Source organism: Pseudomyrmex gracilis, unplaced genomic scaffold (genome assembly GCF_002006095.1).
Source record: "Pseudomyrmex gracilis isolate BER0280 unplaced genomic scaffold, ASM200609v1 scaffold_45, whole genome shotgun sequence".
Classification (NCBI taxonomy): Eukaryota; Metazoa; Arthropoda; class Insecta; order Hymenoptera; family Formicidae; genus Pseudomyrmex; species Pseudomyrmex gracilis.
The window spans coordinates 755,020-780,560 of NW_018020629.1; the positions used below are offsets into that span (position 1 = coordinate 755,020).

A 25,541-nucleotide genomic window follows, 5' to 3' on the forward strand; every position below is an offset into this window, starting at 1 on the left:
TACCAATTTCAATTATCGACTTCGTTTGACAAACTCAACAGAATTAAACCAATCGCGTTGATCGATTGGCCGAAACGGTCAACGATGATTGGTCGACCGATTGCGTTATCGCAGTTGGTAAAACCCTAAGAGAGTCGCTAGGGTCGCGTTCCTGCGACGGAAGGATAGAGAAAGAGAGAGAGAAAAAAGAAGGAGAGAGAGAGACTCCGTCTAAATTCTGTACAGCATTTTGACAGAACGTGCGGTCTATTATTCATTAAGTTTGTGATTTGTAGAGACGTAAAAACATATGGCCGATATATTGTTTCGTATGCGATGAAGGATGAAGATGTTGCGCGTTCTTTGACTGAACAAAAGTCCTAACTCCGAACTCCCATTTGTCCGAACGACATTTGTCTCGCTCTCCAAACGACAATAATCGAATTGTTTGAGATAGTGGTGTTTTATAACCGCTTTGTGTGTGAGGTTCGTAAAAATCTTTGTGAAAACACCGTGAGAAAAAACAAGAAAAATGGCGTATCGGGGTGTGAAGGGTTGCGATCCGTTTGTGTCGAAGACAACGCGAAACGAACGGTTTGCGCAAATGTCAAAGCAAGAAGAAATAATAAAACAGAAAACACAAGAGATTCAGGCGAAGCTGCAAGAGCAGAAAGCGAAGGAAGCCGTGGAGTCGATGAAAAAGTCGAATTCGTCGTCCTCGTCCACGACCGCCAGCAAAAGTAACGACCCGAAGTACGTCTTTTGTGGATTATTATTATTGTATTATATCAATTTCTCTTGTGAACTCATTGTAATAATTTATATACTTGTCGGAAATTGTCAAGTTTCTCGAAAGTCTATCTGGATTTTCTAATAACTTTGCAGAGAAGAAGATGAAAAACCTGTCACATCGCTTTCCATGAACGTATTCGCCAATGACGGTAGTTTTCTCGATCAGTTCAAGAAAATAGCAAATAAAGGAACCAGCAAGTCAGAGTCGCAGCAGGATAAATCTGATGACAAGAAGAAAGATGAAAAAAGTTATGAGACCACTAGAGAAAGAGACAGAGAGAGAAATCGTAGCAACGAAAAGAGCAGAGATTGGGACAGCAGACGGGATCGTAGAAGAAATGATCAACGTTGGGGAAGAAGCTCCGACAGGAAGAACAGCTCCTCTTCAAGTCCATCGCCTACCAGACAAAGATCGCCTAGTCCCGAACATCGTAGCTATAATCAATCACAGAACGGACACCACGCTCAATACAATCAATTCCCTATTCAGAATAGCAATCACGTCTCTTCCATCCCATCTCTTATGTCGCAACCGGTGCAAATGCAAATGACCAATGTGCCACCTCCCAACATGAGAAACCTGACACCAAACGTTCCATCCGCCCATTTGCAAAGGATACCGGCGCCGACCAATTTTAGTAATAATTATACTAGTAACATGAACGATCACTGTAACAGAATGCAAATCGCACCACCACATATCATACGACCACCACCGCCGCCGCCACCTCCAATCCAAAATATTCCACCCAACACGAACGTCCCGCCGCCGAACATGCAAATTTCTCAGCCCATGCCGATGCCGAATTTGTCTTCGTCATCAAACGGACAACAGCACATGATACAAAATTCACAACAGTGTAACGTACCACCCCCGGTCTGCAGCGCTAATTTACAACCTCCGAATATCCCTCCGCCTAACATACCACCGCCCAACATTTTGCCACCGATGTCGCAAATGCCACCGACCATGATGCCTATCACGGGCTCCCAGGCTGTCGTAGTGACAGTGCCCAATGTAGCCAACGTGCCACCACCAAATGTGATAACGTCCATGATAATGTCAGCACCTCCGCCAGTGCATACCGTTCCGTCTACCATCAATTCGGTCCCACCGCCAAATTTAAATATTCCTCCACCCAACGTTCCACCTCCCACTGTTATTCCGAACGCAGCACCACCGCGGAATCTTATGTCCACTAGCTATCCACTTTCTAATCAGGTACCTATCTCAGTGGGTCCTCCTAACGTGCAGATACCGCCGCCCGTGAGACCGCCGACGAATCTGCAGAGCTCCGAACAACAAGGTACTACGTCAATCTTAACAAATACGTTTCTTTTACATTTGTGTGTACTACACAGTTGTGTTATCTATAAGTTTATATCAAAAACTATTTTTTTATTTCACTTATTTTCCGCTCTTTACGATAATATTACAAATTGTGTACTAAAAAGATATACTTGCTTGCGAGATATGGCACTAAATTGAATATAAATGCTTGATTAAAATTATTGATTGAGAGAGAAATAATAATGTATAAAGTGAATTAGGGATATCATTATTGCAAAGTGTCTGACAAGAGATTCTAAGTGTGTCTAGTAGAGGCTGAGCAGCTGGCACGCATTGTGGCTGACTGTGGAGATGAAATTGAACAAGAAGTGCGCGAGAAGAATGCCCAAGATCCTAAATTATGGTAACTACTGTCCTCACTGGTCCTCATTTTGTATTTCCATTTTCCCTCGTGTTCCTTCGTATGTAATACAATTCATAATTGTACGATATCAATGGGACGATACTAGTTTTTACTTTTTTTCGTATAATTACAAAACATTGTACAAATCTCTATCTCTCATCAATGTAATTCTCTCTCTCACGATATCCTCAGTAACACACATAGATAGATTGAAGTTTTGACAAATGTCCGCTTGTAGCGCCAGTAATTTTGCAAATTTGCAAATAAGCTTCGCTCTTAAAAATTGACTGATATCCTAATGAGACTTTATCATAGAAATTTGTACACATGTTTCTTGTATCCTCGTAAAGCAAGTCACGTGCTATATTCTAGATACTTGATAAACTTGTATAAATAATGTATATATGTCGACGTATGGTCTTGCAATCACAGTAGTGGATATATATGTATCTAACAAATTTTCCCTAATTTAGTGTAGAGAATCGTTTACATCTTTTCAGAATATTATTTTAATATTCATATCTTTTACTTTACTGCGCTAAACAAAGAGGAAACATCTGTATAAAACCACGAGAAAATGTTACAAAAGATATGATCACGTAAACGTTTTTAAGCTGTATATTAGTTGTTTGAGTAAAATGCAATACAGAAGAATTTCGCTCTCTTTTAAAAAAACAAAAACAACTTGTTGCATCAAGATTTAGAAACGATCGTCTGTTTTGTTATTATTTTCAGTCAAATCTGTCGCAATATCTTTTGGAACATGTTTGCACATTCTGAGCTTCCTGCCATTTCTTGATTTTTTCGTTGTTTATTCCTTTAGAAATGCCACACAAGTACTACATCAATGCTTCAAGTATTTTCTTTTTTTACATTAAATTGTAATCTTAATTTTTTTATTTTGCCACACATATCTGCCACATCCTGTCAGAAATAAATTCTATAAGTATCATCAATATTAAGTGATACTGCGTAGATGAAAGAATATATTTGCTGAACACTAATAAAGTTACGTATGAATAATAAAACACAGTCACGTATAAAGTTTGCAAAAATTCCATTTGCATAATTACGAATACACTAAAATCGTGAAATAAAAATTACGTTAAATGCATTGATGTGTTTGTAATGAAAAGAATATGTGATCTGATGTCAAAATTTTTTCAATTGTTGGCCGCAGGGACGTTCTAAGCAAGTTGAGCAAAGCATCAGGGACGCCGCCCCTGGTCGAATTCAAAGAGCAAAAATTTAAATGTCGATTATCGCGCAACGAGAGATTTTAGTGTATCGGCAATTCAAAGATTATAATATCAGCCGCAATTGTATCCATTTTGTTGAGTTTTTCATTTCACACTTTTCTTATTAACGTTTATACTTTTCCTACGAAAATCTTCTATCTAGGAATACATATTTACTAGACAGCGTTTTAAGTATTATTTTAATCAAGGTTTCTGCACCAAAAGCAAAGTGCAGCGTATCTGCAGTACAGGGGATTGGTTTCGAAGTTTCGCGCCGAAAAGTCGGACAAGGACAAGAAGAACAGCGGCGCGGAGCTGTACTGCCCCGAAGAAGCTCTCAGCGACAACGACGAGTCAGATAAATCCCAGAAATCCCATACGACTGCATATGGTAGAGCAAAATTACAAATCCATACGTTTTTCAATTGTACTAAAGTAAAAGTTGCTCGTTAACACACACGTGTTACGATACGTTGTATCGCATCTATGTAGCAGATCACTCGGAGGATAATAAAGAAGAACGGAAAAGAAAAAGACGTAGTCGTTGGGGCGATCCGGACACTAAGGTTTATGTTCCGGAATCGAGTGTGTCTTCTGATAACAGACCGGGCGCTGCGCTTCCGCGACCTGGGATAGCCATACCGGGACAAATCGGCCAACCCGCGGTTATAATACCGTCTCCATCAAAGGGACAAAACACGAAGACGAAGAATCCGATGCTCACCAAGATATCGCGTAACGATCCTGCGCTTATTCAATATGCAAAGCAGACTTTCGGCACGCTCGATCTAAGCGAGGAACAATGGAAAAAAGCAGAGGATCATTATAAGGTGAGTGCGATTGTCACAATCGGGTATTTGATTTTTCTACGCATTCAGCGTAGCGATTGAACGAGCTGACATGGACACACGTGTGTGTTTGCAGATAAATCTTTTGTACCAAAATCTCTTGAAGAAAAGAGAAGAAGTTAAACGCTTGGAAGCGCAGGGAAAACACAAATACGAGTACGACAGCGACGAAGAGACGGAAGGTGGAACTTGGGAACACAAATTGAGATCCGCCGAAATGGAAGCGACTCAAATGTGGGCCGAGGAACTGACCGCGCAAGCGGAGGGCAAACACCACATTGGCGATTTTCTACCGCCGGACGAATTGAAGAAATTCATGGAGCAATACAAGGCTGTAAAACAAGGAAAAGAACCTGATTTGAGCGACTATAAAGAATATAAGTTAAAAGAAGACAATATAGGTATGTTCGAAACAATTGTTCTACATTTATTTTGATGTGTAACAAACAAATCATTGTAAAATTTAATAATTCTGTTCTTAATTTCCTCATTTTTACACAACTTTGAACGCTACACGTTAGTTTTCTTCTTCTTAAAATCTGTACTCGATTATTTTTTTTCACTTTATTATATAATTTAATATTTTTCTTCCAGGATTTCAGATGTTACAAAAGCTAGGATGGAGCGAAGGACAGGGCTTAGGTAGTGAGGGTAGCGGCCGTATCGAACCGGTTAATAAGTAAGACTTTGTACTACACTTGATATTGTAATTTAATATTATTGCTTTAAAAAAACCTTTTTCCCACATTATAATCAACGATTACTATTGCTTCTAGAGCTACAAATAGACTCGATAGCGCGGGATTAGGATCGGAGAGACCAGACGGAGTGTCTAGAGACGACGATGAATTCGATGCGTATAGGAAAAGAATGATGTTAGCTTACAGATTTAGGCCTAATCCATTAGTAAGTAATTGTGACAGAGTTACACGGACAAAGAAAAAAAATATTCACAATCAAACGTTTACGGAACTTAATCATTTTCCGTTTGCTTTCAGAACAATCCGAGAAGACCTTATTATTAAAAAACAAAACAAAACAAAAAAAAAAAAAAAGATATAAGGTATACACCTAAATATATTCTTTTTATCATACAATTATGTAGTAAAAGTCTCTTTATTTTATATATCTCGAGAATCTGTACATTTCATTTACAAATGTATCTCTCTTATAGAATTTTCACTTTTCTCTAAATTACAATCAGAGAAAAATTACATGAAAGTTCGATGTATTCGAATGATGAAAAAAGTGCGGTGCATTAATACAAACAAATTTGTGAATAAAAGTTGTACATTCTTTCACATTGACATAGCAAATCAACGCGCGTCATTTCTCCATCGTACGACGACCTTTTCTTTACGTAAGTTTTTAGTTGGTATCTGTTACAATTGACAACTTTTAACAAATATTTGCGCAAGCTTTTTTCAATATCCATAATTAACAACGAGATTAAGAACTATTCAGAGACAAATACTGGATGTGTGAAATATTTTTTTTTTACGTGTAAATCAATACATAGTAATTCGAATTGAATGCGAATTCGAAAATTCAAAATTCTCAAATGCTTAATTTGCGTTGTATACGCTACTTTTTTTTTTTACCTCTACTTCCCCTATAAAATTTAAAAAATATAATTTCAACATATTATACACAATTTTTGTCGATGAAGTGTCTTCAAAAGTGCACAAGCACGTACTTTACATGTAAACTGTGTAAAGTAAAACTCGGGCACATGATTTGACAATTTCATCTAATACGTAAGTCTGACGTAATGTCTGTTGTTAAAATATAATTACACCTATTTATTCACAGTTAATTATATATAACTTACGTTATATATAATTCTTGTCAATGATATCTTTGAAAGCGCGTTTTATGTTATTTCTAAAAAAGCTGCTGGTTTCCAATCTTTCTTCAAGCGCTTCTTTCGTGTACGCAGTTTCCAACGATTTGTCGTCGCTATCGTTGTAAAATATGGGTAAACAAAATAGAGCCATACCGGCACCAAATTTGCCGAATTTCATTAAGTGTTCGGACAATACTTCATAAGGAAAAAAATCGTTCGGATCGTAACCGAAACTTTCGAGAGACTTGGACAATGCTTCGTGATAGTCGTGTAACAGCCGATCATAATATTTACTCCTCGTTTCTGGCGCGCAACAGCAGAAGAATGTGTAGACTAAGTCTATGACCGGCGACGCGTAACGACATACTTGAAAATCTATAAAGCGTATATCGCACGGTTTTCCTTCCTGAAATATATATTTAAACGTATATTTTACTTGTTGAAAAATATCTAATTTGTTTTATTTTCGATATGCACCTGATCGTATTTGAAGAGCATATTGTTGGTCCAAAAGTCGCCGTGAATCAGAATGGCGTAAGGTTCAGCTTGTTTTCCATCGACCGCGTCGGCCATCTCGTTAGTTAAATTGTCGATAAACCTCTGAAGCCTCTCGGTATAATGTTTATCCTCGTCCGCTAACGCCTGTGAGTAATAAAACACACGTACGATGACAAGGTATTGTCGCGTTTTTTTTCTATCATTGAAACTACAACAAAAAAAAACGCCAAGTTACCTTGATCGCAACGTTAATAACTAAATCTCTGAAGAAAGACATTTTCTCAGATGGTGGTTCTTTCTTGAGAAAAAGCTCTTCGAGCTTCAGTTTTTCGAAGCTGGTCGGATCTGCGACACGCGTGAGAAAGCTGTACGAGTGAAATTCACCTAATTTTTTTAATGCCAAAGAGGCGTGCGGATAATCCAGTTGTATTGCACTTTTCATTACGTAACCTTTGGGATTTAAATTTTCCAATATCAAAATCTGCAATGAAAATTTTACGCTTGACTGTTTATTTCCTTATCTTAAACACGATCCTTTTTTTTTTTTGATGTTTCAGCAATTTCTGCAAATGCGCAATCTAATGCAATCTGATTTTCAGTTACTTTTCTCGTAAGCGAGAAATCACATTGTCAGAATAAGAAGTAAAGTTCACTAAATGTTGCAAGTAACAACGTTTTATCTGATACGAGGATGTATTCGCGTTTTTTCGTGACAAAAAATTACATTAAAGCAACTCATTGTGCGCGAAATCAAAGTAACGTGCTAAAAGTCAAGTCCGTGTTTAAGCAAAAAAAAAAAAAAAAAATGTTACACGCACCTTCCCGAGGCATGTAATTATCGGGAAATTGTGATTAATTGATTAAAAACCCGTAGCAAATCATTACAGTTGATTACGTCTGCTTGCACGGTTAAATACACACAAGCAATAAAAAGATTACAAGGAATTACGAAAGAATCCTAACGTCAGAGTTGCGATTTTAAAGAGAAAGTGTTCAAAATGTTTTTTTCCGTCGTATAAAAAAATAAAACAAAAAATTGAAAATTAAACAAGTAAAAAAAAAAACAAAAAAAATAACATAAATAACAACCAACAATTACGTTATCGAGAAAAACTTTGTTGTCAAATACGAAAAGAATGTGTGCAAATGATATTTGATATTTTAAGTATAAGATCGTTCACACAAAACAAACAATCATGTTTGTTTGTAATTATTTGATTAACACGTTACAATCTAAAAATGTGATGTGATTGTAGTAACAATTTACTCTCATTTAGGGTAAAGGTTAACTGGATTGTATAATCTTGGCTGACAATCAAACGAGTTTACTGAGAGCACGTGTACGCTCAATGTCAAATTTATCTGTGCACTTGTCTATCTTATCATCACCCCACTAAAGTGAGATACGCGTTTGTGAGAAATTTGCGATAATAAAATGTTATATTAATGAAGTGTATAAAACAAGCGTGAGTTTTACATTTGTGCGTCACTATTATTTTTTAATTTCTATACGTATATATATTATTAAAAAATAATATAGTGACGCACAAATATAAAAATTTTTTATGAATGTGACTGTATTGTAATTGTTGCATCATTTTTTGTATTTAATTGAAATTTGACTATATATATGTTGCAACTTTTTTATAACGAGAAAAACTACGTTGCATAATCACGTTCCGACAAAACGATCCTCCATCAAACAAGATTGTGCTTATGAAAAAGTATACAAGTTACACAACACGATTTTCTACTTGTCACTTCCGCCTCTTTGCGTTATTATGATTTTTATATATTTTTTTTTGCAAAAGAGGAGTTGAAATTTTACCTCTTTTCCGACCTCCGATCTGGCGCAGTAAAGAGACGGGCTGCAATCGACGATTTTGCCGTGTTCCTTCACGATCTTTTGAAAAATAGGCAATATCGTCTGATAAAAATATATCTCGCGTTGAAACAAATTCGTAAATTGATTCGTCGCGTCGTCCCACAATTTGTTGAAACGTCTGGTTTTTAAAATGACAACGACGCTCTTGGCTTCGCCGTTCTCCGTGCCCTCGATCGTGACGCGATACACAAGGCCGACGTAATTGTCGCCCTCCTTGGAGGCTCTTGTTATGTGAAATTTAGGCGACGTCATTTTAGTATTTTTCATCACGTAAGTTCGCAGATAATCCTGCAATTCCTCGTTCGAGAATACTTCCTCGTCCGCCATTTTTTCACGCCTTTAATCACTCGTGAAGAGATAACGCGCGTATGTGATAACTGTGAAATAAATCTAAATCTCTCAACTGAAATAACTTCAGCGATGCGTCGATTGTGTTAAAAACGATCTTGCGAATTCCCGCTTGATTAAGAAACAAGATCGAATCGAGTGATTTCGCGACCAACTGATGACTGTGACAAGTACGAAGAACGCAATAAAACGTCGCTTTTATCACGGCACGGCGTCATCACAATTGGTGTGATTATCTCTAATAGAATAGCATCGTAGCTATCAATGATATAACACACGGCTGAAAAGAAAAAAAGATCAGGGTTACCACCTTCAGCATCAAGCTCGAAAGAAACCAGTTTTGTTGCATGATTTATCATTGTATCGCTTCTAGTGTTATTTCATCATTATTATTATTTTTTTTTTCATTTATTTAAGTGAACAAAATTAAACCAGTAAAGAAGAATTCGTCTCGCGTATCTCTTCGACGCTCACCTGTTGAAGAGATTGTTTATCTTTGCCAAATACCGTTTTATATCTCTATCGCGATCATTTTTAAGTCAATATAATGTGTAATCAAACAAAGAACAAAAAGAATATATAAAGGAATACAAGACGCAGGAAAAAATACCGACTGGCATTTTTATGTAACAATAATGTGAATAAATTGCTATAAAAACTGTAGTTACTATGAGTTTTTTTTTTTTTTTTTTATTAGTGCACAATTATGCGAAATCATATAATATTTTTGTCGACGAGGTCTTTAAAAGCGGCCTTTATCGCGTTTCTGAAGACGCTGTTATTTTCTAGATTGTGTTCGAGTACAGCTCGTGAGAAAATATTTTCCATTGATTTGTCCTCGGTGTCATTAAATAAAAACGGTACGCCAAATAGAGCCGTGCCCGCGGCGTATTTGCCATATTTCATCAAGTGTTGACGCACTTTCTCATACGGGAAAAGAACATCGGGATCGTAATCGTAACTTTTGACACACTCGGACAACGCTTCGTGATACTCGTTTATCAGTTGATCGTAATGCTTACGTCTCGTTTCCGGTGTGCAACAGTTGAAGATAATGTGAGCCAAATCTACGACGGGCGATACGTAACGACTTAATTGAAAATCTATGAAGCGCACGTCGCACGGCGCTCCTTCCTGAAAGAAAAAAAAGGAGTATATTCATTAATAATTACAATTATGAATGATTTATCAATAATTTTTTTTTTCCAAAGTAATTTGGATCTACTGATGCTTTGTTGTTTCACAAAAAAAAAAAATTAACAAATTTCTCATCCGACACGTGCCTCATATTTGAAGAGCATATTGTTGGTCCAAAAATCACCGTGAACTACAACGGCGTGAGGTTCAAGTTGATTTGGAAAAATCACATCAAACATTTCTTGGCTCAGATTATCGATGAATCGTCGGAACCTCTCGATATAATGTCTATCCTCGTCCGCTAATACCTAAATCAATTACAAAAGTGAGACAACTTTCTCGCACACGTTGACGATCATCGAAGGTTTTTTTTTTTTTTTTACAATACTTGCCAAGTACCTTTGTTATAATATCACAAAGTATTTCGAAGTAAGAAATTATTTGTTCATTATACAAATACGGTTCGTCTTTTTTGCAAAAATGTTCTTCCATTTTTAATTGTTCAAAGGCGGTCGGATTCTCGGCACGCGTGATTAAGCTGTACGCGTGAAATTCGCCCAAACATCGCAGTGCCAACGAGAGATGTGGGTAATCCATTAATGTTGAACCTTTCAGCACGAATCCTTCGGAAGTCAGATCTTCCAGTATCAAAATCTGTAAGAAAAAAATTATACGCGCGATCGTAGCGATGTTTAATCTGTCTCAATTGCTTCCTGTTGTGTTTTCATTACTAGTCTCGTAAAAATGCAATTCTGAACAAGCCTATGATAATGTTTTTTTTTTGTTTTTTTTTAATGAGAAATCAGATTACACACATCTTTGCTGAAATGACGAAGCAATTTCATTGTGTCGTGCAATTAAGAAACGCTTTATACGATAAGATACCGATATACAATCTCAATTTTTTTTCTCTACATATTACGTACTTAGCGCCTGTCAACTTGTAAATGTTCTTTATAACGTATTAATTGTTTTGTGTTGCACGTGCTGTGCAACAGTAACTTTTTACAGTAATGTTGCACCTTCGCGGGCAATTTAATTATTAGATACTTCCCTGATTAATTATTCATAACGAGCACTTGCAGGTAATTATGCTCGTAACGTTAAATACACACACACAGTTATGAAAAAATTACAAAAATTGCGGAAGACATGTAACTTCGAAGGTACGCGAGATTCCGTTTTTTTACATAAACTTCGACTTCCAAAACTTTCGAAAATCAAGAAGTGAGAAACAAAGAGGTTGCGATTTAGGAGAAAAGAAATATATCTTCTATATTTTTTTTCTGTCGCAACACCGAATAGTGTCGCAACTATGATAAGATAATTTTGAAATTAATTAATAATCGTAGACATTTTTTGCCACTTTCAGGCATCTCGCGATAGTACATGCTTCGCCATAATCGAGTGTAAAGTAACGACATGTTGCGCAACGCAAAGGTTAACCGGATTGTAGATTGCATAATCTTACTTAATAATCTGTCCATAAACCGGTCTATATATATACACACACAATATATAGATTCATACACACATTATTGTATGCTACAGTAAGATCATTGTAGACTAAAGCAAGATAAAGTGTAAGGATCATATGTTAAATTTGTTTCTGTGTGTATCTCAGTTTTACTAAAGTGACATAAATTAGCAACAATTAGTAATATATATAATAGTAATAAAATATACATATGCGTATAATATATTTGCATTAATATATATATACGTATTAAAATATAATATTGACGTATTATAGTACCGGCAAGTGATATAACGGCAAAGATACTTTGCAACGCAACATTTGCAATAAAAGAATTTATAACCGCGATTTTTATTATTGTTCTCACAAATATTTCAAATTTCTTTAAGAGATAAAGTCAAGTATGATTTAATAAATAGCGCAACTTTGTCAAGTAGATGTGGTATTTGTACAAGAATGCAATAGTTACGCATTAATTCGTAATGCGATTCTAACTGTTAGATAAGTATGTTAGTTAAGTATCTCTTTTATTGTGGTCTTCGTGTTTGCATTACGTTTTTGTTTAACGTGACAACGTTTGTTTATCATGACAAGTGTAAAATTACCTCTCTTCCGACTTCTGCACTGACATCGCAAAAAGACGGATAGCAAGCGATAGTTTTGCCGTGTTTTTCTGCGATCTCTTCAAAAATGGGCACTATCGTTTGATAGAAAAATATTTCACGCTCGAACATTTTCGTTAATTTGTCTTTCATATCGCCCAACTGTTGCAAGTTTCGTCTAGTTTTTACGATAAGATCGATATTTTTGACGTCGCCGTTGCCCTCGTCGGTGCCCTCGATCGTGACACGATACACAGTACTCATATAATTGTCGCCTTGTTTGGACGGTTTCGTTATGTGAAATTTGGGAGACACCAATTTAATATTTTTCGTCGCGTAAGATTGCAGATAATCTTGCAACTCTTCGATCGAGAAAACTTCCTCGTCCGTCATTGTCACCCACCTTTAACTTGCGGACCACGCTTTTTATTATCTTTTTGCAATATAACCGGATTTGGAACGGTCAAACACATACACAGATGTCTATTACAACGGTATTATTTTGTGAACACGCTCGAATAAAGTTATTTCGCGACGAACCGATGACTGCGTGAAAACTGGAGTAATCTTTGCTCTTATCGCGCCACCGCGGTACTACAAGTGCCGCGATTATTTGTGTCGTATCATAACTATGGAAGATATAAAACACACACGTGGTTCAAACAAATAAAGAACAGATTTACAATTTTTCGCGCATTGAGATCAATTGAAATCAATTTTATTATACGATTTATTGTGTCGCTTCTTCTTGTTATTTCGAATATGTAAGAGTCAACAAAATTATAAAAAGTTGTCGCGTATTTCAAAGCTTGTTGAAAGTGTCGCGTAAATTTACCATTCATTATTAATATCAACATGTCAAACAAAAAAAGGAAAATTATACGAACGATTGAGACGTATGAAAAAAACTTGTTAGTCTTTCTAAAAATGAACTTATCAATCTTTATTTATAAATAATAAAATAAATAAAATATACATAATACATAAGATAAAATATAAACAGTATATCTCCATTAATTTCGATCGATTCTTTCGAAAATTTGAAATTTATTTTCTTTCTCCTGCTGGCTCGCCCAGAAGGAAGAAGTCGAAAATGTAAATGCTCGAAATTACTGGACTTTTACTGTGATAAATATTTTCTTTTACATTGAATTATGTGCAGATTAAAACTACTTTATACATAACTTCTGTCGACTATATCTTTAAACGACAGTTTAATATGAGTTTTAAAATTATTGTTGGTTTTTAATCTTTCCTCGAGTGCTTCTGGCGAGAATACGTTCTGTAGAGATTTGTCCTTTCCGTCATTGAATACTATCGGTATCATAAAAGTACTTATACCCGCAGCATATTTGCTGAATTTCTTCAACTGTTGAGACAATACGTCGTAAGGAAACAAATCGTCGGGATCGTAACCGAAACTTTTCAGACAATCGGACAGCGAATCGTAATATTCGCGTATCAGTTGATCGTAATATTTACTTCTTGTTTCCGGCTCACAACAGGCGTAGAGAATGTGAAGTATATCTATAGCGGGCGATGCGTAACGAATTATTTGAAAATCTAAAAATCGCACATCGCACGGCATTTCATCCTGAAACAAAATAACGTTTTCCGCGAACGTTAAAAAATGCATAAAAATTAAACATGATTACAATGACATTTATTCTAGCCACTTTACTCGTCTCGATGTGTTTTTTTATTGTAGTCGACGCACTTGTTACGATCACGATCGTATATTTCTTAACAAGAGCGTATAATATTTCTTATAAGAAAATGTTTAGTAACTGTTTTTTTATTGATATACCTCGTCATACTTGAAGAGCAGATTGTTAGTCCAAAAGTCGCCGTGTATTAAAACAGCGTAAGGTTCAGCGTGTTTCGCGTCAAGCGCGTCATATATCGCTTCATCCAAATTGTTGATACATTGTTGATATCTTTCAACATAACGTTTGTCCTCGTCCGCTAATGCCTGATAGATATGTATATATGTAAGTATAAAAGCGGAAGGTATATCAATAAGACACGTTTGCGCGTGAGAGTTTTACTTTACACAAGTTTGTTAATTTACCTCTATTACAATATCACGCATCGTCGCGAAATACGATTGTAGTTGCTCGGTAAACAACCACGAGTCTCCTTCTTCGTACAAATGTTCCTTCAATTTTAATTTTTCAAAACCGATCGGATTCGAGACACGCGTGAGGAAACTGTACGCGTGAAATTCGCCCAAACATCGGAGCGCCAAAGACATGTGCGGATAATCCAGTATTCTCGATTTTGTCATTACGTATCCTTCGGGTTGAAGATTTCCGAATATCAACAACTGTAACTCACAATTTTGTTATATTACGCAATCATAAAATTTTCACGTGTTAAAGTATATTTCTATATTTTCAGAGAGATACCGTAACTCATTATCTGATTAGTTTATTTAGATTTTATTTTCACTTTTTTTATTATTATTTTTATACATTTGATTTAGATTCCTGTTTAGATATGTTATCTTTAAAAATGTTTATCAGAGGGTAGCGTATGTTTGTTATCTTACTTTACGTCACATATTACATGTTTCGGTATATTGTGTAATGCGCGTGAGTCGATGTTTAATGTAATTTTAATTTGCACAAATGCGGCAACACTATAGTTTCTTTAAAAAAAAAAAAAAAAAAAAAAAAAAAGTAAAATGTAATTGTGAACAGTTTACTAAATTGTTGATTTTTGTGAATGATGCAACATAATGTGTATGTCGATAAATTCTCAGGAGCTACTAGTGTGCACGTGGTTTTGCACGACACTTTGATCTTTGCAATCATCGCTCGACGTTGACGCATTTTATTTAGCAAATTACGTTTTTTGGTATTGTGACACTTGGAATTACCTCTTTGCCGAATTCGATATTGGCGCCGTAAAAAAACGGAAAACGGACGATATTTCCACCGTGGTTTTTTACGGCCTCCCGAAAAATAGACACTATCTCTTGATAAAATTGTATTTCACGTTGGAATAGACGCGACGATCTGTCCTTTATATCTCCCCATTCGTTCATTTTCCGTCTGGTCTTTACGATAAGCTCGATGTTTTTTGCTTCACTGTTTTCGATACCTTCGATCGTGACGCGATACACAATGCCAACGTAATTGTCGCCGTTGTTGCTACCGTTTGTTATGTAGAATTTAGGAGACGTTATCTTAGTATTTTTTAAAACGTACGTTCGCAAATAATCTTGCATCTCTTTGATCGACAAAACTTCTTTTCCGTTTGCCATTTTCTCACGTATCTCGCGAAAGTCGTACGTTATTATCTTATTCGGTTAATGTCAGATTTATATGTTCGAACGTTGATGTCTCGCTGCCAATTGTTGTAAAATCGGAATTGAATCGAGCAGACGACTCGTCCACATTTGACTCATTCGACGACTGATCCGCACTAATATATTCGTTTATTTCACACACGTCATCATACGGGACAATTATCTTCAATAAGATTACGTTAGCTAATAGAGATGTAATATAATTGTAATACGTATATAGCGCGAATAATATTGCGATCTGTAAAGATAAACTTTTCGGTTTCGTGCTGACATCTCGTTACGCAATACTACAATATGCGATCGCGCATGCGTGGAATAAACATAATATTTATGTCCTAAACGTATAAAAATAAAACGTATAAATATAATAAACACGTGGAGAAATCTTTCTACACACACATGGGATGAGGAAAAAGAAGTTTTGACAATAAAAATTAAATATTGCTATCGTTGATTTTAACATCACTTTTTCTGTTACATTTAAATATGTGAGGTCAAATCAGCGGAATTATAAAAGAGTTGTCGCGTATAATTATTAATGTCAAAATGTAAGAGGGAGAAAGGAAAATATACGGACGAATAAGACGTGTGAAAATGCTTTTTAATCTTTTTAAACATGAACCACTCAAATTTATTTATAATGTATAACATGTACGTAATATGTACACACAAAATACAATATAAAATACAATATAAACAGTAAAACCTTCAGTAATTTCGGGCGCAGGACTGATTTTGTTTTTTCTTTTAATGGCTCGATCATAAGAGATAAGTCGGAAATATAATGCTCCAAATTATTGATGATACATATTTTCTTTTACATTATATAATGTGCAATTAGAAAATACTTTACAAATAATTTCGGTCGACCATATCTTTAAACGAATCTTTTATATGATTTCTAAAAGTACTGTTGGTTTTTAATCTTTCCTCGAGTGATTCTGGGGAGAATAAGTTTTGTACGGATTTGTCCTCTCCGTCATTGAATAATACCGGTATCATAAAGGTACCTATACCAGCACCATATTTGCTGAACTTCTTCAAGTGTTGAGACAGTACGTCGTAAGGAAACAGATTGTCGGGATCATAACCGAAACTTTTTAGATACTCGGACAGCGAATCGTAATAATCGCGTATCAGTTGATCATAATATTTTTTTCTTGTTTTCGGCTCACAACAGGTGAAAAGAATGTGAAGTATATCTATAGCGGGCGATGCGTAACGAGCTATTTGAAAATCTAAAAGTCGCACGTCGCACGGCTTTCCATCCTGAAACAAAATAACGTTTTACGCGAACGTAAAACAATGCATAAACATTAAACATGATTACAATGACGTTTATTTTAGTCACTTTAATCGTCCCGATGTGCTTTTTTTAAGTAGTTCACACATTTGTTCCGACCGATCGCAGCTCTCTTAACAAGAACGTTACAATATTTCTTATACAAAAATGTTTAGTGACTGTTTTTTATTCGATATACCTTGTCATACTTGAAAAGCATATTGTTGGTCCAAAAGTCGCCGTGTATTACAACGGCGTAAGGTTCAGCTTGTTTTGGGTCAAGCGTGTACACCATTATTTCATTCAGATTGTCAGCGAAATGTTGATATCTTTCGGCATAATGTTTATCCTCGTCCGCTAATGCCTAAATAAATATGGCGAAAGGTAACGACACGTTTGTGTGAGAATCTCACTTTACACTTAGTTTGTTAATTTACCTTTATTACAATATCACGCATCGCTTTGAAATACGATTCTAATTGATCGTTAAACAACCACGAGTTGTCTTCTTGGTCGACTAAATGTTCTTTTAGTTTTAATTTTTCAAAACCGATCGGATTCGAAGCACGCGTGAGGAAACTGTACGCGTGAAATTCGCCCAACCTTCGGAGCGCCACAGAGAGATGCGGATAATCCAGTATTCTCGATTTTGTCATTACAAATCCTTTGGGTTGTAGATCTTCGAATACCAACAACTGTAACACACAATTTTGTTACATTACGCAATCAAGAAGTTCCTACATTGTTAGAGTATTTTTATATTTTTAATGAGATATTGTATCTCATCTGATCAGTTTATCTAGATTTTATTTTTACTTTTTTTATTATTACTTTTATATATTTGATTTAAATTTCTGTTTAGATATCTATGTTATCTTTAAAGATGTTTATCAGTAGCGTATCTACTGTAATATCTTACTTCACATTACGTATTACATGTTTCACTGTATTGTGAAATCCGAGTCAATGTTTAATGTAATTTGCATTAATGCGACAACACTCTAGTTTTTTCAGAAGATAACTTGAAACGGAATTGTGCGAAATTTACGACTTAAAAAATTGATAAGTTTGGTGTCTGATGGAACATATAATGTATATCTATAAAATCTCAGTAGCTACTAGTGCGCACACACAATTTTGCATAACACTGTGACTTTTACTATTATTCCTCGACCTTGACACATTTTATTTAGCATTCACGTTCATTTTTTTGTATTGGAACACTTGAAATTACCTCTTTGTCGAATTCAATACTCGCGCCATAAAAAAACGGAAAACTGACGATACTTCTGCCGTGTTTTTTTACGGTTTCTTCGAAAATAGGTATTATCTCTTGATAAAATTCTATTTCACGATTGAACACACGCGACATTTTGTCCTTTAAATCTCCCCATTCGGTCGTAATTCTTCTAGTTTTTACGAAAAGCTTGATTTTCTTGGTTTCACCGTTTTCGACACCCTCGATCGTGACGCGATACACAATGCCAGCGTAATTATCGCCTTCGTTGCTACCTTTCGTTATGTAGAATTTAGGAGACGTTAATTTAGTGTCTTTTAACACGTAAGTTCGCAAATGATTTTGCACTTCTTCGATCGAGAGAACTTCTTTTCCGTCACCCATTTTTTTTCGTATTTCGCGAAAGTCGCACGTTAATATCTTATTCGGTTAATGTCAGATTTATATGTTCGAACGTTGATATCGCGCCGCGAATCGTTGTAAAACCGGAATCGAATCGAGCAGACGACTCGTCCACTCGGTGATTCGTCAGACAACTGACTTGAGCATCCGCACTAATACTCGAGTATCTCACACGCGTTATCATATATGGCAATTATGTTCAATCAGATTACGTCATCTAATAGGGATGTAATATAAATGTAACATATATATATATTGCGATCCTTAAAATAAACTTTTCTTTTTCGTGCTAACATCTCGCTACGCCGTAATATAATATGCAATTGCGCATAAATAGAGGAAAATTAATAGATATGTCCTAGACTTATATAAAGTTAATAAACATGTGGAAAAATGTCTTTATATAAAATGAGGAAACAGGAGACCTGACTATAGAGATCAAATATTCATCGTTGATTTTAAAAATATACGAAGATTTCATCTGTGGTCATCGCAATCGCAAAAAATCAGTTTTATTTATTTGTCTGTCAGTAAACTTTTTCCTTTTTATTTTAAATGAAAAAAGAAATCAAATTGGCGGAATTAAATTATAAAGTTTTGCACATCTATTTTTTCTCACGCATCTGTTCGAGAATATTGTTCACGTTTAAGCGTTGTTTTTTTTATCGGTACTCGTGCTTGAAGTATTTTATTTAGCGTGACAACGTCTGTTTATCAAGACAAGTGTAGAATTACCTCGCTTCCGACTTCTGCACTGACATCGCAAAACGACGGACAGCAAGCGACAGTTTTGCCGTGTTTTTTTGCGATCTCTTCAAAAATGGGCAATATTGTCTGATAGAAAAATGCTTCACATTGAAACATTTCCGTTAATCTGTCATTGTCGAGATGGTAAGTATTCCGTTTAATTTTTGCAATAAATGAGATGTTTTTGACGTCACCGTTTTCATCAATGCACTCGATTGCGACACGATACACAGTACTCATATAATTGTCGCCTTCTTTAAGCGGTTTCGTTATGTGAAATTTAGGAGACACTAATTTAGTATTTTTCCTCAAGTAAGATTGCAGGTAATTTTGCAATTTTTCGACGGACAATACTTCCTTGTCCGTCATTTTTTATGCTTTTGTCTTGCGGAACACGCCTTGTTATCTTTTTCCAATATAACCGGATTTGAAACGTTTAAATGCACACACAGATGTCTGGTACGAATTCGTCGACGCACTCGAATAAAGTGATTTCGCGACGAACCGATGACTGTGCGAAATCTAGAGTAATCGTCGCTCTTATCATGGCACAGCGTCACTACTCAAGTGTTGCAATTATCTTCACGATACTATAGATATATACAGAAGATATAACACAACGTGGATCAGACAATAAAAACTTACTATTACATCTTGTAATAGTAAGTTTTTTTTGTCTGATCCATCCATATGTGTCTCCGGCGTATCGGGAGAAACCAGTTTTATTATAAGATTTATTCTTGTGTTGCTTCTTCTGGTATTTCAAATATGCAAAATCAAATCAGCATAATTATAAAAAGTTCTCGCATATGTCGAAGCGACAACTGTTGAAATTTCGTCGCGTATATTTACTAATCATTGTTAATGCCCAAATATAATACGGAGAAAGGATAAGATATGGAAGGACAAAAAGTGAAATAATTATTTTTTGGTAGTTTTCTTACAATTTATTTATAATATATAAAATGTACATATTATGTACATATTATGTACATAAAATACAATATAAACATTAAACCTTTATTACTTTTGACCGATTCTTCCGCGAGAGTTTGAAATTATTATATTTCTTCTATTTGCTTGTCTATAAGAAAAATGTAACGCTTGAAATTACCGAAGTTCTATTGTGTTAGATATTTTCTTTTTTATATTGAAATATGTGCAAGTGAGAAACTACTTCATATATAATTTCTGTCAATTATATCTTTAAACGAAGCTTTTATATGATTTCTAAAAGTACTGTTGGTTTTTAATTTTTCTTCGAGTGCTTCTGGCGAGAATAAGTTTTCTACAGATCTGTCCTCTCCGTCATTGAATAATATCGGTATCATAAAGGTACTTGTACCCGCAGCATATTTGCCGAATTTCTTCAAGTGTTGAGACAGTACGTCATAAGGAAACAGAGTGTCGGGATCGTAACCAAAACCTTTCAGGTACTTGGACAGCGAATCGTAATAATCGCGTATCAGTTGATCGCAATATCTTTTTCTTACTTCCGACTCACAACACATGAAAAGAATATGAAGTATATCTATAGCGGGCGATGCGTAACGACTTATTTGAAAATCTAAAAATCGCACGTCGCACGGCATTTTATTCTGAAACAAAATAACATTTTACGCGTACGTTAAAAAAAATACCAAATCATTACAATTGATTACAATGAGATTTATTCTAGCCACTTTACACGTTTTCTTTTTTAAGTAGTTGATGCACTTGTTCCGACTGATCGCAGGTCTCTTAACAAGAGAGGTAGAATATCTCTCATAAAAAAAAATTTAATGACTTTTTTTTTTATTCTATATACCTTATCGTACTTAAATAACATATTGTTGGTCCAAAAGTCGCCGTGTATTACAACGGCGTAAGGTTCAGCCTGTTTCGCGTCAATCGTGTAAAACATTGCTTCATCCAGATTGTCGATAAACTGTTGATATCTTTTGACATAATGTTTGTCCTCGTCCGCTAATGCCTAAATAAATAGCGAGAGAGGTAACGACAAGACACGTGTGCGTGAGACTCTCACTTTACACTAGTTTGTTAATTTACCTTTAGTACAATATCACTGATCGCATCGAAATACGATTTTATTTGCTCGTTGAACAACCACGAGTCTCCTTCTTCGTACAAATGTTCCGTCAATTTTAATTTTTCAAAACCGATCGGATTCGAAGCACGCGTGAGAAAACTGTACGCGTGAAATTCGCCCAAACATCGGAGCGCCAAGGACATGTGCTGATAATCCAGTATCCTCGATTTTGTCATTACAAATCCTTTGCATTGGAGATTTTCGAATATCAACAACTGTAACATACAAATTTCGTTATATTACGCAGTCAAGAAGTTTTCACATGTTAAATTATTTTTATATTTTCAGAGAGATACCGTATCTCATTATCTATAATTAGTTTATCTACAGATTTCATTTTCTTTTTATTTGTTTTAGTATTACTTTTAGATTATTGCGTTTAGATTTCTGATTAGATATTTTATTTTTAAAATTGTTTTCCATCGTATTTTATATTGTCTTACTTCCCATCGTGTATCACACGTTTCGGTCCGGTTTTATTGTGTAATGCGTGTCATTATTTAATACAACTTGCACAAGTGCGGCAACACTGTAGTTTCTTCAAAAGATAACTTGAAACGGAATTGTACACAAATTACAATATAATAAATGGATGATTTTTTTTGTTGTCTGCACTATAATGTATATTTATAAAAACTTAGTAGTTTCTAGCACGCGCACACGTTCTTGAGTGACACTTCGATTCTTATAGTTATCGCTGGTACATAACACATTGTCTTTAGAATTCACGTTTTTTTTTATTTTGTAGAATTACCTGTTTATCGAGTTCGACACTGGCGCCGTAAAAAAACGGAAAACGGACGATATTTCCACCGTGTTTTTTTACGGTTTCTTGAAAAATAGACAATATCTCTTGATAAAATTGTATTTCACGTTCGAACAGACGCGACGATTTGTCCTTTATGTCTCCCCATTCGTTCATGTTCCGTCTGGTCTTTACGAAAAGCTCGATTTTCTTGGTTTTACCGTTTTCAACACCCTCGATCGTGACGCGATACACAATGCCGATATAGTTGTCGCCTTCTTCGCTACCTTTTGTTATGTGGAATTTAGGAGACGTCAGTTCAGTGTTTTTTAATACGTAAGTTTGTAAATAATCTTGCACTTCTTTGATCGAGAAAACTTCTTTTTCGTCTGCCATTTTCTTACGTATTTCGAAAAAATCGCACGTTATTATCTTATCTGGTTAATGTCAGATTTAAATGTTCGAACGTTAATGTCGCTCCGCCAATCGTTGTAAAACCGGAATCGTATCGGGCAGACGATTCGTCCACTAGACGATTCATTCGACGACTGATCCGCGCATCCGCAAAATGCTCGGTTATCTCACATGCGTCGTGGTATGAGGCAATTATTCTCAATGAGATTACGTCATAGCTAATAGAGATATAATATATTTGTGATCCGTATATGCCGCGAAGAATATTTCGTTCTCGAAAGTTACATTTTTTCCTCTCGCGTTGACATCCGCTACTCCGTATTACATTATGCAATAATTGCGCATGCGTGGAGTAAAAATAATAGATACGGCCTAGACGTGTATAAATCTAATAATAAACACCTGGGGGAATTCTCTTATATAGGATGAGGAAAAAGAAGCGGCGACGACGGGGATCGAATATCATTAATTTTAATACATTCGCGACCGGCGGATTTTTAAAAAAAACATTCCAGAAGATCGCGAGGTTCTGAAATTTGTATAAATAGATATAGATTTGCAAAATGGTGTTTCATTATATTATATTTTTTGTTTATCAAATAAATAAACTTATAGTATTTAAATGACGTAGAACTAACGTTGCCGGTTCTCAAATTTTGAAATAACGTAGGACTACCTTACACAGAACAAAACTTCCATTAGATCATGATATATCTATTAAATATCGCGCGGAAACGGTAACGTTTATTTAATGTACGAGTACATCAAATGGAGTTTTTATTCTGCGTGAAACGTTACCGCTCGCGCGAGTGTGGTTAAGAATGGAATGCTCTGTCGGTGTTCACCTCAATCGTCCTAGTTTTAATTACTTTTCTATCGGTGGATGTTTTGTCAAGTGAAGAAAATAAAAATGACAAGATTGAATTAAAAAGATCTCGCGCATCTATTTTGACGCGCACCTGTTCGATGAGAGGTATGTTTACTTTTAAGCGCTGCTTTTTGAACGAAAGGTCCGCGAGCGCAAGTTACATGTCTTTTATATCTGCCGGTGATTTTTACACCAAATGCGCAATAGAGAAAGGAAGAAAAATAGAGGAATAAGGCGTGGCGGGATACTGACCACCATTTCTCCAATTAAAGTGCCTTTACTCGTTTCTAACCGAGAAAACAGCATTTCCTATGTCAGTCCTGGCTCGAGAGATCAGATATATCTCACGTACTTACACCAGCGCAAATTGAACGAGAAGAATTATTGGATTTAACACGATTCGCACGACCTCTCTCTCTCTCTCTCTCTCGGACGATTCGATTTGCCACTTTTTATTGTTTTTTTATTTGCCGTGCAATATTGATGACGTCTCAGACAAAATACAAAAAAGAGAAAACGTTCAAAAAACAATCTTCGTTCGTAAAAAATCAGAATTGAATAGATACAAAAAATTTCATTATTATTCATTATGAGTAACGTCATGATGATCAAGGTGTCCGAACATCTCGATGTTGTGTTTGGTTTTCTTTCTTTCACGTGAATGTCGCGAGGTGAAGGTAATTAATCAGTGGACAATTTAATTAAATGCGCGTGAAATTTGATTAGGAGAGAGAATTGTATGCGGAACAATCGCGCCGGTGTGTCACGTCTCATGGTATTGGCAAAGATCTTTACGCTTCAACGTAACGACGACGTTCGCACATCGAGCGGCGACCTTATATATACAATTTACGAACCTACCTTGTGTCTTGTACTAGCTACTTACATAATCGTGACTTTCATACGTTGCACTTTCGTTTTCGAAAGTGTGACGTAATCGCTATTTAGATAGAGGAATCTGACGAAAAAAATTAAGACCCCCATATCGATCGGATCTGGTCGTCGATCGCGATGACACTGCGTGAAAAGAAACAAAAAGTTGGAGAGATGTAATTGAAGCGCGACTCGTCATTATTGTTACAACGAACGTAGATTTCGTTACGGCAGCCATGCCGAACGAAGAATCGATCAATTCAGCGATCATTTTCAGCGGATCGAAACCTCGTTTATTGCGAGAGTGTTTTTTCTCTCTCTCTCTCTCTCTCTCCCTCTCTTTCCTTTTTTCGCGTACATATTTGTAATCTCGTCGAATATTTTTAATCCCGTCGAATGTATTCTCAGTCTTGTGTAACTATCGACGAAGTCATTTCACTCATTACAATATTGCCCGCTATGCTCATTATCTAACATAATTAGTTTTACGAAAACACTAATAATCCACATAATACAAAGTTTCAAGTTGCACAACCGCACGCGTGTCGAGTCGATTTCGCGCGATACGAATCGTATTGTCCGTAATTATCTACGTATAAATCTTTGCGCAATTATATATCTCTACGCTAATCTTATCGCATTTATTTTACTTCTAAATCCGCGTCGCGGACCGATAACGGGTTATCGACATCGGGCACGCGATTTCCGACGAGTGCCTCGGACGAGCGAATTTTTCGAGAGGATCTTTTTGTTTTTTTTTTTTTCGTCGATCTCGCATTGCTCAACAATCGAGAGTGCCATAATAATCGCGCGCGGTGATTGTATCACAACCCGGGATATATATTTCAAGGCGATATAAAACCGTTCTCCTCTCGACAATCGCGGTGTGTTCGCTTCGCGATTCGGCCTTACTCCAGTATCCTCGGCGCACGGAGAGCGAGACCCGACGGCGGGCTTTATAACTTTGCCCCGCAGCAGCTCTCAATGTTACACGCTCTCCTCTTATGATTCGCGCGCTTGCAAATAAACAACAACGACGAGACGCAACCGGTTTAGGATCAACCTTCGTTCGCGCCGCGCGCGGCACACAATCCGCGCATCCACCACCTTGCGGCCACGCGGCGGCGCGTTTTTGTCCTAGGGATTTTGGTTTTGACGTTTTTCATTTTGCACCTTTACACAAGCCACTTCCTTTCGGGTTTTTACTTCCTTCGCGTAACCCACCAG

The 25,541-nt window shown here is 36.1% G+C and overlaps 5 protein-coding genes across 6 annotated transcripts; 1 reads left to right on the top strand and 4 right to left on the bottom strand.

The window, feature by feature from the left end:
• The first annotated feature begins 157 nt into the window (after nt 1-157).
• Nucleotides 158-5,836, top strand: LOC109853295 (SURP and G-patch domain-containing protein 1). 2 transcript variants are annotated; one of them, XM_020425242.1, is made up of 9 exons: nt 158-732; nt 865-2,078; nt 2,363-2,465; nt 3,913-4,094; nt 4,199-4,533; nt 4,628-4,952; nt 5,146-5,230; nt 5,328-5,457; nt 5,550-5,836. In XM_020425242.1, the coding sequence occupies exons 1-9, from the start codon at nt 512-514 to the stop codon at nt 5,574-5,576; spliced, it is 2,622 nt and encodes an 873-aa protein (XP_020280831.1). In that variant the 5' UTR covers nt 158-511; the 3' UTR covers nt 5,577-5,836. The 2 variants fall into 2 exon arrangements, with proteins under 2 accessions (XP_020280831.1, XP_020280830.1); XM_020425241.1 differs by having other exon boundaries at nt 159-732; nt 4,196-4,533.
• LOC109853296 lies at nt 5,671-9,372 on the bottom strand. The gene is made up of 4 exons (XM_020425244.1): nt 8,724-9,372; nt 7,131-7,376; nt 6,875-7,039; nt 5,671-6,803 (listed from the first exon to the last, which is right to left on the bottom strand). Exons 1-4 carry the CDS (start codon nt 9,105-9,107, stop codon nt 6,384-6,386), a joined length of 1,215 nt encoding a protein of 404 aa, XP_020280833.1. The 5' UTR covers nt 9,108-9,372; the 3' UTR covers nt 5,671-6,383.
• A 448-nt stretch (nt 9,373-9,820) lies between these two features.
• Nucleotides 9,821-12,922, bottom strand: LOC109853285. Its single transcript, XM_020425218.1, has 4 exons — nt 12,348-12,922; nt 10,665-10,919; nt 10,412-10,573; nt 9,821-10,268 (listed from the first exon to the last, which is right to left on the bottom strand). Exons 1-4 carry the CDS (start codon nt 12,735-12,737, stop codon nt 9,843-9,845), a joined length of 1,233 nt encoding a protein of 410 aa, XP_020280807.1. The 5' UTR covers nt 12,738-12,922; the 3' UTR covers nt 9,821-9,842.
• Nucleotides 12,923-13,375: 453 nt separating this feature from the next.
• Nucleotides 13,376-15,902, bottom strand: LOC109853230. Its single transcript, XM_020425122.1, has 4 exons — nt 15,226-15,902; nt 14,416-14,670; nt 14,152-14,316; nt 13,376-13,938 (listed from the first exon to the last, which is right to left on the bottom strand). The coding sequence occupies exons 1-4, from the start codon at nt 15,610-15,612 to the stop codon at nt 13,519-13,521; spliced, it is 1,227 nt and encodes a 408-aa protein (XP_020280711.1). The 5' UTR covers nt 15,613-15,902; the 3' UTR covers nt 13,376-13,518.
• Nucleotides 15,903-16,287: 385 nt separating this feature from the next.
• On the bottom strand, nt 16,288-22,762 carry LOC109853286. The gene is made up of 9 exons (XM_020425219.1): nt 22,169-22,762; nt 21,375-21,629; nt 21,133-21,297; nt 20,507-20,923; nt 19,314-19,412; nt 18,174-18,605; nt 17,377-17,634; nt 17,139-17,303; nt 16,288-16,926 (listed from the first exon to the last, which is right to left on the bottom strand). The coding sequence occupies exons 1-9, from the start codon at nt 22,553-22,555 to the stop codon at nt 16,507-16,509; spliced, it is 2,598 nt and encodes an 865-aa protein (XP_020280808.1). The 5' UTR covers nt 22,556-22,762; the 3' UTR covers nt 16,288-16,506.
• Nucleotides 22,763-25,541: the final 2,779 nt, after the last annotated feature.

Coding starts and splice junctions, on each gene's coding strand:
- LOC109853285 (XM_020425218.1), bottom strand. CDS start 12,737: ATGACGGACGAGGAAGTTTTCTCGATCGAAGAGTTGCAAGATTATCTG. Junction 10,920..12,347: donor GTGCAGAAGTCGGAAGAGAG/GTAATTTTACAC, acceptor TTTTTCTTACAG/ATTTTGATACTGGAAGATCT. Junction 10,269..10,411: donor ATATGCTCTTCAAATATGAG/GCACGTGTCGGA, acceptor TCCTTTTTTTTC/TTTCAGGAAGGAGCGCCGTG.
- LOC109853286 (XM_020425219.1), bottom strand. CDS start 22,555: ATGGCAGACGAAAAAGAAGTTTTCTCGATCAAAGAAGTGCAAGATTAT. Junction 18,606..19,313: donor GTGCAGAAGTCGGAAGCGAG/GTAATTCTACAC, acceptor ATCTGACATTAA/CCGAATAAGATATTAACGTG. Junction 16,927..17,138: donor TGCTTTTCAAGTATGACAAG/GTATATCGAATA, acceptor ATTTTGTTTCAG/GATGGAAAGCCGTGCGACGT.
- LOC109853230 (XM_020425122.1), bottom strand. CDS start 15,612: ATGGCAAACGGAAAAGAAGTTTTGTCGATCAAAGAGATGCAAGATTAT. Junction 14,317..14,415: donor TGCGTGATATTGTAATAGAG/GTAAATTAACAA, acceptor CATATCTATCAG/GCATTAGCGGACGAGGACAA. Junction 13,939..14,151: donor TGCTCTTCAAGTATGACGAG/GTATATCAATAA, acceptor ATTTTGTTTCAG/GATGAAATGCCGTGCGATGT.
- LOC109853296 (XM_020425244.1), bottom strand. CDS start 9,107: ATGGCGGACGAGGAAGTATTCTCGAACGAGGAATTGCAGGATTATCTG. Junction 7,377..8,723: donor GATCGGAGGTCGGAAAAGAG/GTAAAATTTCAA, acceptor TTTTCATTGCAG/ATTTTGATATTGGAAAATTT. Junction 7,040..7,130: donor TTATTAACGTTGCGATCAAG/GTAACTTGGCGT, acceptor TATTACTCACAG/GCGTTAGCGGACGAGGATAA.
- LOC109853295 (XM_020425241.1), top strand. CDS start 512: ATGGCGTATCGGGGTGTGAAGGGTTGCGATCCGTTTGTGTCGAAGACA. Junction 4,095..4,195: donor ATCCCATACGACTGCATATG/GTAGAGCAAAAT, acceptor GCATCTATGTAG/CAGATCACTCGGAGGATAAT. Junction 4,534..4,627: donor AAGCAGAGGATCATTATAAG/GTGAGTGCGATT, acceptor GTGTGTTTGCAG/ATAAATCTTTTGTACCAAAA.